This window comes from Anomaloglossus baeobatrachus, chromosome 7, assembly GCF_048569485.1.
Source record: "Anomaloglossus baeobatrachus isolate aAnoBae1 chromosome 7, aAnoBae1.hap1, whole genome shotgun sequence".
In the NCBI taxonomy this organism is placed as follows: Eukaryota; Metazoa; Chordata; class Amphibia; order Anura; family Aromobatidae; genus Anomaloglossus; species Anomaloglossus baeobatrachus.
Window position 1 is genome coordinate 227,770,354 of NC_134359.1, and position 18,989 is coordinate 227,789,342.

The window sequence follows — 18,989 nt, forward strand, 5'->3', positions numbered from 1 at the left end:
TCTTTATTGGGGAGCCGTGAGTATTCAGTTTGTATTGCCAAAAAGTTTGACAAATCCTTAGTCTATTTTGAAGCATCACTTAAGTTGAGCGGCTGCTCAGTAAGTTCAGCAACACCTTCCTTGGTTTATAGGGGTCGGTTTCCATAACAGGTTCACTATACAGCAAGTATAAAAAAAATCCCCCTTGATGGAGACGTTCGAGATCCTTCCTGTTTTTGTCTATAATTATATATATATATATATATATATGTATGTATGTATGTGTGTGTATATATATATATATATATATATATATATATATATATATATATATATATATATATATATATATATATATATATATATATATATATATATATATATATATATATATATATATATATATATATATATATATATATATATATATTTATTTATTTATTACATACAGTGCCTACAAGTAGTATTCAACCCCCTGGTTTAATATTTTGTGGAATAACCCTTGTTTGCAATTGCAGCTAATAATCGTCTTTTATAAGACCTGATCAGGCCGGCACAGGTCTCTGGAGTTATCTTGGCCCACTCCTCCATGCAGATCTTCTCCACGTTATCTAGGTTCTTTGGGTGTCTCATGTGGACTTTAATCTTGAGCTCCTTCCACAAGTTTTCAATTGGGTTAAGGTCAGGAGACTGACTAGGCCACTGCAGCACCTTGATTTTTTCCCTCTTGAACCAGGCCTTTGTTTTCTTGGCTGTGTGCTTTGGGTCATTGTCTTGTTGGAAGATGAAATGACGACCCATCCTAAGATCCTTGATGGAGGAGCGCAGGTTCTTGGCCAAAATCTCCAGGTAAGCCGTGCTATCCATCTTCCCATGGATGCGGACCAGATGGCCAGGCCCCTTGGCTGAGAAACAGCCCCACAGCATGATGCTGCCACCACCATGCTTGACTGTAGGGATGGTATTCTTGGGGTCGTATGCAGTGCCATCCAGTCTCCAAACGTCACGTGTGTGGTTGGCACCAAAGATCTCGATCTTGGTCTCATCAGACCAGAGAACCTTGAACCAGTCTGTCTCAGAGTCCTCCAAGTGATCATGAGCAAACTGTAGACGAGCCTTGACATGACGCTTTGAAAGTAAAGGTACGTTACGGGCTCGTCTGGAACAGAGACCATTGCGGTGGAGTACGTTACTTATGGTATTGACTGAAACCAATGTCCCCACTGCCATGAGATCTTCCCGGAGCTCCTTCCTTGTTGTCCTTGGGTTAGCCTTGACTCTTCGGACAAGCCTGGCCTCGGCACGGGTGGAAACTTTCAAAGGCTGTCCAGGCCGTGGAAGGCTAACAGTAGTTCCATAAGCCTTCCACTTCCGGATGATGCTCCCAACAGTGGAGGCAGGTAGGCCCAACTCCTTGGAAAGGGTTTTGTACCCCTTGCCAGCCTTGTGACCCTCCACGATCTTGTCTCTGATGGCCTTGGAATGCTCCTTTGTCTTTCCCATGTTGACCAAGTATGAGTGCTGTTCACAAGTTTGGGGAGGGTCTTAATTAGTCAGAAAAGGCTGGAAAAAGAGATAATTAATCCAAACATGTGAAGCTCATTGTTCTTTGTGTCTGAAATACTTCTTAATACTTTAGGGGAACCAAACAGAATTCTTGTGGTTTGAGGGGTTGAATAATAAATGACCCTCTGAATAAACTTTTCACAATTTAAAAAAAAAAAAAAAATAAAAAAAGAAATAACATTCTTTTTTGCTGCAGTGCATTTCACACTTCCAGGCTGATCTACAGTCCAAATGTCACAATGCCAAGTTAATTCCGAATGTGTAAACCTGCTAAATCTGCAGGGGGTTGAATACTACTTGTAGGTACTGTAAACTGAGTTTGCATGTATGCTGTGCTAAGATGCCTCCACCTGCTGTGTTCCAGAGTGAGAGGTGCATGGTCATCACCAAAGTAGATGAAGAAGAGAAGAAGACAAAAGAGCTACAGAAAAAAGCCAAAGAACAGGTACAGCTGAAACCTATATAGTTGGATAACAATCTGCTTCACTTGGTAGTAACATTTCTGTGCGCTTGCCTTTTTATTTTTTTACATTTTATAATTTATATTACAGGAAGATCTTAATGATGCGGTTGGGTTTTCTCGAGTTATTCAAGCAGTTTCATCCTCTGTAAGTATTGAATACCCACGATAATAAGATTGAGCACCAGTGTTGCTCCCACCATCACGTCACATATATTGAGTTCTGCGATCAGCGTGTGACATCTGTTATGTTGCAGAAAAATGGAACTTAAAGGGAATCATAATTATAAATTGTCCACCTGATCAAACGGGCTTTTTTTTTTTTTAAATGGCAATATTCTTTTGTTTTTTTGTTTTTCTTTTTTCCTTCATATCACAAAGCTGTATTACAAAATAAAAAGGAGAAATCCTGGAATTCTCAGTGTGGCAACCAGGGATTTTTTAGACTCTCCTGTTTCAGGAATTCCACGTGTATATTATCAGAAATGAACAGACTTAGATCCTTTTTAGTACAGAGATATCTAATGAGCAGAGGTCATTTATGAGGGCAAGGGGTGCAGGATCGGCAGTGAGGACGAGGGGAGCAGGGGTCGGCAGTGAGGGGAGCGCGGGGTGGGCAGGGTGGCCGAGGGGAGCGCGGGGTGGGCTGAAGTCCCTTGGAATGTTATAACAGTGCAATTGTGAAGCTCAGCTTGATTTTTATTACATATTGATGTACATAGTAGAAGCAGTGGGGTGCTTGCAGGGTAAAGTCCTCTAAGAAGGTGAACGAATTCAGTAAAAGAACATATTTAGTGTCACTGTGTCAATGAAAGTCTGATCTCTGTTCTGGAAATATAGTATATATATATATATATATATATATATATAATATATATATATATATATATATATATATATATATATATATATATATATATATATATATATATATATATATATATATATATATATATATATATATATATATATATATACTATATTTCCAGAACAGAGATCAGACTTTCATTGACACAGTGACACTAAATATGTTCTTTTACTGAATATATATATTTTCAAGGGATCGTAGCCGGATTCTCTACACAGGTGATAGACAGATCTCTTACATAGTAAGACACCTGTCCATCACCTAAAGCAGCGTTGACTGAAACTGGCTGGTAGCGGTCCTGTACTAGTTCTCCACCGAATTTTGAGCCAAAACGTTTTATCACTGAAAAAAACGTGTTGGTTTTTTTCACAAGCCAAATCTGCCTGAAGTCAATTTTTGCAGCATTTTTCATCAACTCAAATGAATGGGAAATGCATGCAAAAAAAAAAATCTATTTCCTGCCAAGACTTGAGAATGCAGCAGATTTTTTTTTCTGCACCAACCAAACGTGTGGAATTATCATAATGGGAATGTCTGTATTCATTAAAGAGAGATTTTATCTGAGAACTGAACATTTCGAAAGTGAACCATTAGTCCAGGAAGAGGAAAAAAAGCCGATTTCTCTAAGATTTCTTACAAAGTCTTCTTCTCTTGTGTTCTGTTTTGCAGGGTAAACTCGTGGTTGGACACAACATGATGTTGGACGTCATGCACACCATAAATCAGTTCTATTGTCAGTTGCCTGCTGTAAGTTTCTCTGGATTGAGATTTTTTTTTTTTTCATTGTGTAGGTAGCAATTGCTCTCAAATACTACATTGTGCGGCGCACACTTGACTTGGCCAAGGAGTTCAGTGCACCTTCCCACTTATTTACTTTCCATTATTGTCCTCCTCTTCCGTGATTGACCGCTCTGACTTTACCGCAGTCAGGGGATGGCAGACACTGATTGAAAGCTAGAAGGAAAGTGCACTGATCTGTTTGGCCTCCCTAAGTTTGCCCTGAGCTCTTATGCTTGGTTTGTACAGTCATTTTTCTGCTGACGCACACTTTCTTTACCCCCTTCAGCCCCCGGGCACTTTCCGTTTTTTCGGTTTTGTTTTTTGCTCCCCTTCTTCTGAGAACCGTAACATTTTTATTTTTTTGTCAATCTTGCCATATGAGGGCTTGTTTTTTGTGGGACAAGTTGTACTTTTAAATGAAAACATAAGTTTTACCATATGGTGTACTGGAAAACTGCAAAAAAAAGTGTGATGGCACAATAGTTTTTGGGATGTTTTTATTCACGGTGTTCACTATATGGTAAAACTGATGTATCTATGTGATGCCTGAGGTCGGTGCGAGTTTGTAGACACCAAACATGTATAGGTTTACTTGTATCTAAGAGGTTAAAAAAAATTCACAAGTTTGTCCAATAAAAGTGGCGTACATTTTGCGCCATTTTCCGAAACCCGTAGTGTTCCCATTTTTTGGGATCTATGGCTCAGTGACGGCTTATTTTCTTGCGTCTCGAGCTGACGTTTCTAATGTTACCATTTTTGCGCAGCTGCTACGTTTTGATCGCCTGTTATTGCATTTTGCGTAAAACTTGCGGCGACCAAAAAACGTAATTTCTGACGCCTCATTGGGGGACACAGGACCATGGGTGTTATGCTGCCTATCCATTGGAGGACACTAAGTAGATGCAAAAAGCATTAGCTCCTCCTCTGCAGTATACACCCCCTGGCCGGGCCAGGCAAGCTCAGTTTTAGCTTAGTGTCTGTAGGAGGCACTTCCTTTCAAGGTTTGTTATTTTTTGAGGGCAACGGTTTCCTTTTGGGACCGATCTCCCACTACCATCAACGGGCGGGAATGTGGAGTGTCGCCTCCACGTACCCCCTCCTGCGACGCTGGATCCTGGGCTGGACGACGGGTTCCACAGACACCAATTTTCCAAAGCCCAGGGTAGAGGTCTGTGCCCCTATAGCCCAATTCCTCAGCCCCTCTCTGCAGGCTCTGAGTTGAATATGACACCGACACAGCAAGCTGACTCTATTTTCACTGCCTGGAAAGCAGTGTTTTAAGGTGAGATCCCCCCTGACTGGTTTCCCAGACAAAGGGAGAAAAGACGTTGCAGGGAAGGCTCCCAGGACATTTACAGTATTTATTATGTGCAAGTATCCTGCACACACAGTGTTAACTTTCTCTAGCTTGCTGGCTGGAGGAGGGGGAAGTTCTGCTGTTTGCAGAAAGTCTTGCAGATAATTTCCCGGTGGCAGGGGGGAGGGCCCAGGGCTCAGGGACTCACGCTGTTTTATTTGCTCTGTTTATTTGCTCTAGCAGAAACGCCGGCTGATAACCACCGGTGACAAGCTGTGTGCTGACTGTAGGGAGAGGGAGGAAAACTATCAGAAGCTCCCTTCCCGCCCCCCCCCCCCTCCGGAAAGCGTGCGAAGATCTTCATAGAGCTTAATCCTTCCTGAGGACAGGGCCATCTGCTGATTCTGGTGAGGTGCTTGCTTCAATTGTAGCTCTGCTGAGCATTGCTCCCCCTCCTGGCATACTCCTATTAGGAACATGCAGAAATCTAAGGGCACTAAGAGTACTAAGGCCCACATAGTCTATTATTCATCCTGCACTGCTTGCCACGCTGAGCTTCCACGTAAACACACCTCTTCTCTCTGTGAGTCCTGTACCCCTATAGCCCCCAAAGACCCCCCTGCCACCACCGCCGCAACCAGCAGCCCAGAGCCTAGGGCCCCCAGCCCACCGGAATGGGCACAGTTTCTGTCCCAATCCATGGAAAAACTGTCACAGAACCTGGTTCTGGCTATGCGATGTCGTCCTCCACACCCTTCTGGGTCCCTGGACGGAACGCAGCCTGAGGATACCCCTATGGAGAATCCTTCTGAGGTAATCCGGGCACATGCTTCACCGGTTGCAGAGATCAGGAAAAGAGCACACGGCCGGGTGTCTCCAGCGGGCTCTCCCTCGGGAGCACACAGGGCAGGCTCTCCCACATGCTCCACGGCTTCTGATGAGCTGGAGGAGGGAGAATGCTGTTTGTACCAGGAGGATTCCTTGGTTTCATCAACCCCAGATGATCAAGCTGCAATAGACTCCCTTATAGCAGCAATCAACCAAACTCTGCATGTGGAGGATCCCCCATCCACTACCACTGACCATGCGGTTTCCTTTAAGAGGGCAAGGAAACCCCAAAAGGTTTTCGCTGATCACCCAGAATTTCAGGATATCCTCACAAAGCAAAGGGAGAAGCCTGACAGGCGCTTCGGTAACCGAAAACTCATGGAGTCCCGGTACCCTTTTGCCTCACCTGCCCCTAAGGGCTGGGCCGATCCGCCCTCGGTCGACCCCCACCCGGTCTCCCGCCTTACCACAAAGATGCTCCTGTCTTTACCCGATGGTTCTTCCATCAAGGACCCGACAGACAGACAGGTGGAGCACCTCGCCCGCTCTGCTTTTGAGGCTGCGGGTTCCTCCCTCTCGCCCTCCTTTGCCTTTTGTGTGGGTCGCAAAGGCGATCTCGGTCTGGGCAGACTCCCTTAACACTTCGCTTGAGGAATCCCAGTTCACTCATACCTTCACAGAGGTAACAGCTCAAATTGCCGATGCGGCGGAGTACCTCATCCAGGCCTCCATGGACGCTGCTACCTGCGCAGCGTTTGCCGCCTCAAATACCATAGCCATCCGTAGAGCTCTCTGGCTCCGACAATGGCGAGTGGACTCTGCCTCCAAAAAGTCTCTCACGGTCCTTCCCTTTTTTCCAGACCGATTGTTTGGCGAACGTCTGGACAAGCTCATTTCTGACGCCACGGGAGGAAAGAGTACCTCCCTCCCCCAGCTGAAGTCCAGGACGTCCTTCACCAGACATCCACGGTCCTCGTTCCGCTCCTTTCGGAACTCATTTGGTTGGTCGACATCCCGTGCTGTCCCCGCCACCAGCCGCGGACTACACAGGGACCGACCTTCTCAGGTCTCCCCGAAACCCATTTCGTCATGGCAGCCTAGACCGAAACAGTCCAGGACTAGGGAGACTCGGCCACGACGTTTTCCCCCCTCATGACTCCTTCAGCGCCCCGGAAGACACACTCATTGTAGGAGGTCGACTGCGGCTCTTTCAACACATCTGGGCTGCCGCCTCAGACGACAAATGGGTGCGAGACCTTGTGTCTTCCGGTTACCACATAGAATTTCGGACTTGACCCCCGAGTCAGTTCTTTCTCTCAAACCCCCCAAAGACTCGAAAATGACGCGAAGCTTTTTTCTCAGTAATCCACTCGCTCCAAACAGCAGGAGTGATACCTGTCCCAGACGACTAGAAGTTCGGGGGTTTTTATTCCAACCTCTTTGTGGTCCCCAAAAAGGATGGGTCAGTTCGACCCATCCTGGACCTCAAACAACTAAACAAACATGTGGACGTACGGAGATTCAGAATGGAGTCCCTAAGGTTCATTATTGCATCCATGGTCGAAGGGGAATTCCTCGCCTCCATAGACATCAAGGACGCATACCTGCACATACCCATCGCCCCAGATCACCAAAAGTTCCTCCGCTTCGCAATTCAGGCAATTCAGGACTCTCACTTTCAATTCGTAGCTCTACCCTTTGGCCTTGCCACCGCACTAAGGGTCTTCACCAAAGTCATGGCGGCCGCCATGAGCGTCCTTCACGCCAGGGGAGTAGTCGTTCTCCCTTACTTGGACGACCTCCTCATCAAGACCCCTCCTTCCGCGACTGCTCAACCAGCGTACAGATCACTGTGGACACCCTATCCCGCTTAGGGTGGCTAGTGAATCTGGACAAATCATTCCCAATCCCATCACGATCCATCACCTTCCTGGGCATGTCCCTGGACACCCGTCGGGGCTTGATCCTTCTCCTTCAGGACAAGGCGTTCGCTCTTCAACAAGCGGTACGCTGCCTTCTACGTCCTCCGTCTCGCTCCATTCGATTCAGCATGAAAGTGCTCGGCAGGATGGTGGCGGCTATGGAAGCAGTACCCTTTGCTCAACTGCACCTCCGCCCACTGCAGCTAGCCCTTCTAGCGGCCTGGGACAAGAGCTCCTTCTCCCTGGACAGACCTCTTCACCTGACGCCTTCAGTCAGGTACGCACTCCGCTGGTGGCTTCGGTCCTCATCCCTATCGAAGGGGAGATCTTTTCTTTGTCGCTCCTAATTGGGAGACCCAGACAATTGGGTGTATAGCTACTGCCTCCGGAGGCCACACAAAGTATTACACTTAAAAGTGTAAGGCCCCTCCCCTTCTGCCTATACACCCCCCGTGGGATCACGGGCTCCTCAGTTTTCATGCTTTGTGCGAAGGAGGTCAGACATCCACGCATAGCTCCACTGTTTAGTCAGCAGCAGCTGCTGACTATGTCGGATGGAAGAAAAGAGGGCCCATATAGGGCCCCCAGCATGCTCCCTTCTCACCCCACTTTTGTCGGCGGTGTTTGTTAAGGTTGAGGTACACATTGCGGGTACGGAGGCTGGAGCCCACATGCTGCATCCTTCCCCATCCCCCTTAGGGCTCTGGGTGAAGTGGGATTTTACCGGTCTCCAGGCACTGAGACCGTGCTCCATCCACAGCCCCTGGGATCTGCTGGACATGGAGCTGAGTATCGTCAGGGACATGGCCCTGCTACATTAAGGTACTCTGTGTCCCCGTGCAAATCGCGCACACACACACACCAGCATTGCTGGGTGTGTTAGTGCGCCCGGGACAATAGCGCTGTGCGCGTGTGCCACACTATCTTCAGCTAGCTGAAGGAGTTAATGGTTTGGAAACGGTCGCGCCGGCCGCTGCTGTCAGTTTTAACTGCGGCGCGGCTGGGACTTGTGGTTCGCCGGGGACTTCCGCGCTCGCCGTGCATATTTGACGGCCGCGCTTACTACTACAGTCCCCGGCTTTTTCCGGCCTAGTTCGTTTCGTTCCCGCCCCCAGGCCTGCCAGTCAGAGTGGGGGCGGGACGCTGTGCAGAACGTCAGCGCCGAGGGCTGGAGTTTACTTTACATACTCCAGCCCTCACACTGAACACAGTGAGACGCTGGTTTCCCGCTCTTCGTCTGAGGCACGCCCACGGTCCGCCCCTCTTCACTGAACGCCGGCAGCCATTCCTGACGTGCTGTTTGAGCTGGAGAAGGGGAGACAAGTTATGGGAGACCCAGGCACGGGATTCTAGCGACCACACACCCGCTTTCAGCGGGCGGTAAGCGACACCTCTGGTGCCTACCCCACTTGTGCTGCAGTGTTCATTTGTATTTTTATGCTATACATTGCACTGTACTGGCGCTGGTAATTCTTCACTATATACCCTCTTGGATTGCTCTGAGACAACAGCATGTCGTCCGCAAAACCAAGGGTGCCAAGGCACAGGCTTTCTATGCTGCCTGTACCGCATGTGGGGCTACTCTACCGGCAGGTTCCACTGACCCCCATTGTGTGCAGTGCTCAGCCCCTGTGGCACTTGTTCGGCCGGGGCCTCTGCTAGAGGTGACCCAGGGAGAACCACCTGTGAATACTGTCCAGGTGACGGGGACAGAGTTTGCAGCTTTGCTGATAGATTATCCGTGACTATGACTAAAATCCTAGAAACTTTGCAGTCTAGACCAGTAACGCAGACCATGGGCACGGTTGAATCACTGTCCCCTGGTCCCCCTCATTTGGAACAGCTCCGGGCTCCGGAGGTGTCCCATGCATTCCAGGGTGACGGCTCTGACACGGACGACAGTCCCAGACAGCCTAAGAGAGCTCGCTATGAGCGGCCCCCTACATCATATCACTGGTCAGGCTCTCAGCAGGAGGATTCTCTGTGTGATGAGCCGGAAATGGCTGATCAGGATTCTGATCCCGAGATACTCCTGATGGTGACGCCATAGTGAACAATCTTATCGCGTCCATCAATAAAATGTTGGATATTTCTCCCCCAGCTCCTCAAGTGGAGGAGTCAGCTTCACAGGAGAAATTCCATTTCAGATTTCCCAAGCGGAAATTAAGTATTTTTCTGGACCATTCTGTCTTTAGAGAGTCAGTCCAGAAACACCACGCTTATCCAGATAAGCGTTTCTCCAAATGGCTTAAGGATACACGTTATCCCTTTCCTCCTGATGTGGTCAAGAGCTGGACCCAGTGTCCCAAGGTGGATCCCCCTATCTCCAGGCTTGCGGCTAGATCCATAGTTGCAGTGGAGGATGGGGCTGCACTTAAAGATGCCACTGACAGACAGATGGAGCTCTGGTTGAAATCCATCTATGAGGCTATCGGCGCTTCGTTTGCTCCTGCATTCGCAGCCGTATGGGCACTCCAAGCTATTTCAGCTGGTCTTGCACAGATTGACACGGTCACACGTACATCTGTTCCGCAGGTGGCATCCTTAACCTCTCAAATGTCTGCATTTGCGTCTTACGCGATTAATGCTGTCCTGGACTCTACGAGCCGTACGGCAGTGGCATCTGCTAACTCCGTGGTTTTACGCAGAGCCTTGTGGTTAAGGGAATGGAAAGCAGATTCTGCTTCCAAAAAATGTTTAACCAGTTTGCCATTTTCTGGTGACCGGCTGTTTGGTGAGCGCTTGGATGAAATCATAAAACAGTCCAAGGGTAAGGATTCATCCTTACCTCAGCCCAGACAAGACAAACCCCAACAGAGGATGGGACAGTCGGGGTTTCGGTCCTTTCGAGGTTCGGGCAGGTCCCAATTATCCTCGTCCAAAAGGACTCAAAAGGATCAGAGGAGGTCAGATTCTTGGCGGGCTCAGTCACGCCCAAAAAAGACAGCCGGAAGACCCGCTACCAAGGCGGCTTCCTCATGACTTCCGGTCTCCTCCCTCCGCATCCTCGGTTGGTGGCAGGCTCTCCCGCTTTGGCGACATTTGGCTGCCACAGGTCCAAGACCGTTGGGTGCGAGACATTCTGTCTCACGGGTACAGGATAGAGTTCAGTTCTCGTCCTCCACCTCGATTCTTCAGAACGTCTCCGCCTCCCGACCGAGCCGATGCTCTCCTGCAGGCGGTGTGCACTCTAAAGGCGGAAGGAGTGGTGATCCCTGTTCCTCTTCAAGAGCAAGGTCACGGTTTTTACTCCAATTTGTTTGTGGTACCAAAAAAGGACGGGTCTTTCCGTCCCGTTCGGGACCTAATGCTTCTCAACAACCACGTGAGAACCAGACGGTTCCGGATGGAATCCCTCCGATCCGTCATCGCCGCAATGTCTCAAGGAGATTTCCTAGCATCGATAGACAGCAAGGATGCTTATCTCCACGTACCGATTTGCTCCAGAGCATCAGCGTTTTCTACGCTTCGTTATAGGAGACGAACACCTTCAGTTCGTAGCCCTGCCTTTTGGTCTGGCGACAGCCCCACGGGTCTTCACCAAAGTCATGGCAGCTGTAGTTGCAGTCCTACACTCTCAGGGACACTCCGTGATCCCTTACTTAGACGATCTGCTGGTCGAGGCGCCTTCTCAAGAGGCATGCCAACACAGCCTGAACGTGGCGCTGGAGACCCTCCAGGGTTTCGGGGGGATCATCAACTTTTCCAAGTCGAATCTAACCCCGACCCAGTCGATAACATATCTTGGCATGGAGTTTCATACTCTCTCAGCGGTAGTGAAGCTTCCGCTTGTCAAATAGCGTTCATTGCAGACAGGGGTGCAATCTCTCCTTTACGGTCAGTCACACCCCTTGAGACGCCTCATGCACTTCCTAGGGAAGATGGTGGCAGCAATAGGGGCACTCCCTTTCGCGCAGTTTCATCTCCGTCCACTACAATGGGACATTCTCCGCCAATGGGACGGGAGGTCGAGGTCCCTCGACAGCAACGTCTCTCTCTCTCTCAGGCGGCCAAGGATTCTCTTCGATGGTGGCTGCTTCCCACCTCATTGTCGAAAGGGAAATCCTTCCTACCCCCCTCCTGGGCGGTAGTGACGACAGATGCGAATCTGTCAGGGTGGGGAGCAGTCTTTCTCCACCACAGGGCTCAAGGTATGTGGACTCAGCAAGAGTCCACTCTTCAGATCAACGTTCTGGAGATCAGAGCACTGTATCTTGCTCTACAAGCCTTCCAGCAGTGGCTGGAAGGCAAGCAGATCCGTATTCAGTCGAACAACTCCACAGCGGTGGCATACATCAACCACCAAGGAGGAATTCGCAGTCGGCAAGCCTTCCAGGAAGTCCGGCGGATTCTGACGTGGTGGAAGACACGGCTTCCACCATATCCGCAGTTCACATCCCAGGCGTGGATAACTGGGAAGCAGACTTCCTCAGTCGCCAGGGTATGGACGCAGGGGAATGGTCTCTTCACCCGGACGTGTTTCAAGAGATCTGTCGCCGCTGGGGGATGCCGGACGTCCACCTAATGGCGTCTCGGCACAACAACAAGGTCCCAGTTTTCATGGCATGGTCTCACGATCACCGAGCTCTGGCGGCAGACGCCTTAGTTCAAGATTGGTCGCAGTTCCGGCTTCCTTATGTGTTTCCACCTCTGGCTCTGTTGCCCAGAGTGCTGCGCAAGATCAGGTCCGACTGCCGCCGCGCCATCCTCGTCGCACCAGACTGGCCAAGGAGGTCGTGGTACCCGGATCTGTGGCACCTCGCGGTAGGCCAACCGTGGGCACTACCAGACCGACCAGACTTGCTGTCTCAAGGGCCATTTTTCCATCAGAATTCTGCGGCCCTGAACCTGACTGTGTGGCCATTGAGTCCTGGATCCTAGCGGGTTCAGGATTGTCTCAAGAGGTCATTGCCACCATGAGACAGGCCAGAAAACCTACCTCCACCAAGATATACCACAGGACGTGGAAAATATTCTTGTCTTGGTGCTCTGCTCAGGGAGTCTCTCCCTGGCCATTTAGTTTGCCTACTTTTCTTTCCTTCCTGCAATCCGGGTTGGAAAAAGGTTTGTCGCTCAGCTCCCTCAAGGGGCAAGTCTCAGCGCTATCTGTATTTTTTCAGAAGCGCCTAGCACGACTTCCTCAGGGACGCACGTTCCTGCAAGGGGTCTGTCATATCGTCCCTCCTTACAAGCGGCCGTTAGAGCCCTGGGATCGGAACAGGGTTCTAATTGTTCTTCAGAAGCCGCCTGTCGAGCCTATGTGGGATGTTTCCCTTTCTCGCCTTTCACAGAAAGTGGCCTTTCTAGTAGCGGTCACGTCTCTTCTGAGAGTGTCCGAGCTAGCAGCGCTGTCATGCAAATCTCCCTTCCTGGTGATTCACCAGGACAAGGTGGTCTTGCGACCTATTCCGGAGTTTCTCCCTAAGGTGGTATCCCCGTTTCATCTTAATCAGGATATCTCCTTGCCTTCCTTGTGCCCTCATCCAGTTCATCAATGTGAAAAGGATTTGCATTGTTGGATCTCGTGAGAGCGCTCAGGATCTACATTTCTTTTTCGCTCCTAATTGGGAGACCCAGACAGTGGGTGTATAGCTACTGCCCTCTGGAGGCCGCACAAAGAACTACACTTAAAAGTGTAAGGCCCCTCCCCTTCTGGCTATACACCCTCCCGTAGGAGTACAGATTCCTCAGTTTTAGCTTTGTGCGCAAGGAGGTCAGACACGCACGCATAGCTCCATTGTTTTTAGTCAGCAGCAGCTGCTGACTATGTCGGATGGAAGAAAAGAGGGCCCATACAGGGCTCCCAGCATGCTCCCTTCTCACCCCACTGTATGTCGGAGGTGTTTGTAAGGTTGAGGTACCCATTGCGGGTACGGCGGCAGGAGCCCACATGCTGATTCCTTCCCCATCCCTTTTTACAGGGCTCTGGGTGAAGTGGGATTTACTGGTCTCCAGGCACTGAGACCGTGCTCCATCTACAGCCCCTGGAGAAGATGCTGGATGGAGCGGAGTACATCAGGGACATGGCCCTGCTTCCTCAAGGTACTCTGTGTCCCCGTGCATTTGGCGCTCACACCGCAGCATGCTGGGTGTTGTAGTGCGCCGGGGGACATCAGCGCTACGGCGCTTGTGCCATGGCCTCATTCAGCTTCGCTGAAGCAGGCACACTTCTAGGAATCGGTCGCGCCGGCCGCTGGGACTGCGGCGCGGCTGGCACTTGTGGTGCGCCGGGGACTTCAGCGCGGCCCGCGCTTTTACGGCGGCCGCGCTGATAACTCGAGTCCCCGGCTTTTGCGGCCTGCTTCCGTTCGTTCCCGCCCCCGGACCTGCCAGTCAGGAGAGGGGCGGGACGCTGGCCACGTCTAGGAATCGGTCATGCCGGCCGCTGGGACTGCGGCGCGGCTGGCACTTGTGGTGCGCCGGGGACTTCAGCGCGGCCCGCGCTTTTACGGCGGCCGCGCTGATAACTCGAGTCCCCGGCTTTTGCGGCCTGCTTCCGTTCGTTCCCGCCCCCAGACCTGCCAGTCAGGAGAGGGGCGGGACGCTGGCCAGTGCATCAGCGCTGAGGGCTGGAGTCGTTTTTACATACTCCAGCCCTCACAATCGGCACAGAGGGGACACTGTTTCCCGCACTTTTGTTTGGGAACTCCCACGGACCGCCCCTCTCCACAGACGCCGGCAGCCATTCCTGCTGACACGCTGAGCTGCAGAGGGGAGCCGGGGAGACCCAGACAAGGAATTCTGCAGCCTCTTACCCGCTATTCAGCGGGCGGTAAGCAGCCCTCAGGGCTCACCCCCTCTTGTGCCAGTAGTATTCTTAGTATTTTGTTTCTACAAATACTTTGTATTGCATAGCGCTGGTCGCCCTTTGGCTATAGACTCTCTCACATTGCAGAGAGCCAGCAGCATGTCGTCCGTAAAACGCAAGGGTGCCAAGGCACAGACATTATATGCTTCCTGCACCGCATGTGGGACTTTTCTACCGGCAGGCTCCACGGACCCCCATTGTGTGCAGTGCTCGGCCCCTGCGGCGCTTGCACAGTCGGGACCTCTGCTGGACGTGACCCAGGGTGTACCACCTGTGAATGCTGTCCAGGTGACAGGAACTGAGTTTGCAGCTTTTGCTGACAGAATGTCTCTCACTATGTCACAAATTCTTGACACATTGCGAGCTAGGCCTGTACTTCAGGCCACGGACACTGTGCAATCATTGCCCCCTGGTCCCCCTCAGCTCCAAGCTCCGGGACGGGCATATACACCTCAGGGTGAAGACTCTGACTCGGACGATGGCCCCGGGCAGCCTAAGCGGGCTCGCTATGACGGGCCTTCACATTCATCTCAATGGTCAGGATCCCAGCGAGATGAATCTATGGCACCATTGACCTCGCAAATGGCGGCATTCGCGTCGTACGCGATTAATGCTGTTCTTGACGCTACAAGCCGCACGGCAGTGGCGTCAGCCAACTCCGTTGTTTTGCGTAGGGCCCTGTGGTTGAGACATTGGAAAGCAGATTCTCATTCCAAGAAGTGCTTAACCAATTTGCCTTTTTCTCGTGACCGATTGTTTGGAGAGCGTTTGGATGAAATCATCAAACACTCCAAGGGTAAGGACTCATCCTTACCGCAACACAGACAAAACAGACCCCAACAGAGGAAGGGTCAGTCTGGTTATCGGTCCTTTCGAGGACCGGGCAGGTCCCAATTCGCCTCGTCAAAAAAGACTCAAAAAGACCAGAGACGCTCAGATTCTTGGAGGTCTCAGTCACGCCCAAAAAGGACAGCCGGAGGAACCGTTGCCAAGACGGCGTCCTCCTGACTTGCGGTCTCCGATTCCCACACCCGCGGTCGGTGGGAGGCTTTCCCACTTTGGCGACATCTGGCTGTCACACGTCAAAGACCGTTGGGTGAGGGATATTCTGTCTCACGGGTACAGGATAGAGTTCAGTTCTCGTCCGCCAACTCGTTTCTTCAGAACTTTTCCACCACCAGACCGAGCCGATGCTCTGTTGCAGGCGGTGGCCGCTCTAAAGGCGGAAGGAGTGGTGACCTCCGTCCCTCTTCAGGAACAAGGTCACGGTTTTTACTCCAATCTGTTTGTGGTCCCAAAAAAGGACGGATCGTATCGGCCCGTCCTGGATCTAAAGTTGCTCAACAGACACGTAAAAGTCAGGAGGTTCCGGATGGAATCCCTACGCTCCGTCATAGCCTCAATGTCTCAAGGAGATTTTCTAGCATCAATAGATATCAAAGATGCGTATCTCCACGTGCCGATCGCACCAGAGCATCAGCGTTTCCTACGCTTCGTCATACACGACGAACACCTGCAGTTCGTAGCGTTACCTTTCGGTCTGGCAACAGCCCCCCGGGTCTTCACCAAGGTCATGGCAGCAGTAGTAGCTGTTCTGCACTCGCAGGGTCACTCGGTCATCCCGTATCTAGACGACCTGCTTATAAAGGCACCCTCTCAAGAGGCATGCCAACACAGTCTGAAGGTGGCACTAGACACTCTCCAGAGTTTCGGGTGGATTATCAACTTTCCAAAGTCTCATCTAACCCCGACCCAATCTCTGACTTATCTTGGCATGGAGTTTCATACTCTCTCAGCGATAGTGAAGCTTCCACTGGACAAGCAGTGCTCGCTACGGACTGGAGTGCAATCTCTCCTTCAGGGCCAGTCGCACTCACTGGGGCGCCTCATGCATTTCCTAGGAAAGATGGTAGCAGCAATGGAGGCAGTCCCGTTCGCGCAGTTTCATCTGCGCCCTCTACAATGGGACATTCTACGCCAATGGGACGGGAAATCGACGTCCCTCGACAGGACTGTCTCCCTCTCTCAGACTGCCAAGGACTCTCTGCGTTGGTGGCTTCTCCCCACCTCATTGTCACAGGGAAAGTCGTTCCTTCCCCCGTCCTGGGCAGTGGTCACGACGGATGCGAGCCTATCAGGGTGGGGAGCGGTGTATCTCCACCACAGGGCTCAGGGGATGTGGACTCTGGAAGAGTCCACCCTGCAGATCAATGTTCTGGAAATCAGAGCAATCTATCTTGCCCTGCGAGCCTTCCAACAATGGCTGGAAGGCAAGCAGATTCGGATTCAGTCGGACAATTCCACGGCGGTGGCGTACATCAACCACCAAGGGGGAACACGCAGTCGCCAAGCTTTTCAAGAAGTCCAACGGATTTTGACGTGGGTGGAAAGCAGAGCGTCCACCATATCCGCAGTTCACATCCCAGGCGTGGAAAACTGGGAAGCAGACTTTCTCAGTCGCCAGGGCATGGACGCAGGAGAATGGTCCCTTCACCCGGACGTGTTTCAGCAGATCTGTTGCCGCTGGGGGACGCCGGACGTCGATCTGATGGCGTCACGGCACAACAACAAGGTCCCAGTTTTCATGGCACGGTCTCACGATCACCGAGCACTGGCGGCAGACGCCTTGGTTCAGGATTGGTCGCAATTCCGACTCCCCTATGTGTTCCCACCTCTAGCATTGTTACCCAGAGTTCTCCGGAAAATCAGGTCCGACTGCCATCGAGCCATACTCGTCGCTCCAGATTGGCCAAGAAGGTCGTGGTACCCGGATCTGTGGCATCTCACGGTAGGCCAACCGTGGACACTACCAGACCGTCCAGATTTGCTGTCTCAAGGGCCGTTTTTCCATCTGAATTCTGCGGCCCTGAACCTGACTGTGTGGCCATTGAGTCCTGGATCCTAGCGGCCTCAGGTTTATCTCATGAAGTTGTTGCCACAATGAGACAGGCTAGAAAACCATCCTCAGCTAAGATCTATCACAGAACGTGGAAGATATTCTTAGCGTGGTGCTTGGCTCAAGGGTTTTCTCCCTGGCCATTTGCATTGCCAATTTTTCTTTCCTTCCTGCAGTCTGGGTTGGAAAAAGGTTTGTCGCTTAGCTCTCTTAAGGGTCAAGTCTCCGCGCTATCCGTATTCTTTCAGAAGCGCTTGGCACAGCTTTCTAAAGTACGCACGTTTCTCCAAGGAGTTTGTCATATCGTTCCTCCTTACAGACGGCCATTGGAACCCTGGGATCTGAACAAGGTTCTCATTGCTCTCCAGAAGCCGCCTTTCGAGCCTTTGAAAGAGGTTCCCCTTTCTCGGCTTTCACAAAAGGTAGTTTTTCTTGTGGCGGTCACGTCTCTTCGAAGAGTGTCCGAGCTAGCGGCGTTATCTTGCAAATCTCCCTTCCTGGTGTTTCACCAAGACAAGGTAGTACTGCGTCCAATTCCAGAGTTTTCTCCCAAGGTGGTTTCTTCCTTTCATCTCAATCAGGATATCACTTTACCATCTTTGTGTCCGCATCCAGTTCACCAATTTGAAAAGGGTTTACATCTGTTGGACCTGGTGAGAGCACTCAGGATTTACATTTCTCGCACGGCGGCTCTACGCCGTTCTGATGCGCTCTTTGTCCTAGTCGCTGGTCAGCATAAGGGATCGCAAGCTTCCAAATCCACCCTGGCGCGGTGGATCAAGGAACCAATTCTTCACACATACCGTTCTGCTGGGCTTCCGATTCCATCTGGACTGAAGGCCCATTCTACCAGAGCCGTGGGTGCGTCCTGGGCATTGCGGCATCAGGCTACGGCTCAGCAAGTGTGCCAAGCGGCTACCTGGTCGAGTCTGCACACGTTTACCAAACACTATCAAGTGCATACCTACGCTTCGGCAGATGCCAGCCTAGGTAGACAGGTCCTTCAGGCGGCGGTGGCCCACCTGTAGGAAGAGGCTGTCTGACAGCCCGTTCATGTGGTATCTTTTTACCCACCCAGGGACTGCTTTTGGACGTCCCACTGTCTGGGTCTCCCAATTAGGAGCGAAAAAGAAGAAGGGAATTTTGTTTACTTACCGTAAATTCCTTTTCTTCTAGCTCCAATTGGGAGACCCAGCACCCGCCCTATTTGTTCTTAGGGTTTCGTTTTTCGGGTGCACATGTTGTTCATGTTGTTTCTTAAGTTCTCCGATCGTGTTATCGGATTGAATTTGTTTTTGAAACTGTTATTGGCTTTCCTCCTTCTTGCTTTGGTACTAAAACTGAGGAATCTGTACTCCTACGGGAGGGTGTATAGCCAGAAGGGGAGGGGCCTTACACTTTTAAGTGTAGTTCTTTGTGCGGCCTCCAGAGGGCAGTAGCTATACACCCACTGTCTGGGTCTCCCAATTGGAGCTAGAAGAAAAGGAATTTACGGTAAGTAAACAAAATTCCCTTCTTCCCGCACGGCGCCCCTGCACCGCTCGGATGCACTCTTTGTCCTTGTCGCTGGTCAGCGCAAAGGGTC

At 50.9% G+C, this 18,989-nt stretch overlaps 1 protein-coding gene across 2 annotated transcripts in view; it reads left to right on the forward strand.

Moving 5' to 3' along the window:
* PARN (poly(A)-specific ribonuclease) overlaps nucleotides 1–18,989 on the forward strand; it is a 242,473-nt gene that overhangs the window by 81,292 nt on the left and 142,192 nt on the right. For both annotated transcript variants that reach the window (XM_075319112.1, XM_075319113.1), the window contains exons 11-13: nucleotides 1,910–1,990; nucleotides 2,097–2,153; nucleotides 3,543–3,620. In XM_075319112.1, the coding sequence (XP_075175227.1) occupies nucleotides 1,910–1,990; nucleotides 2,097–2,153; nucleotides 3,543–3,620 (216 nt within the window). The remainder of the gene's footprint in view (nucleotides 1–1,909; nucleotides 1,991–2,096; nucleotides 2,154–3,542; nucleotides 3,621–18,989) is intronic.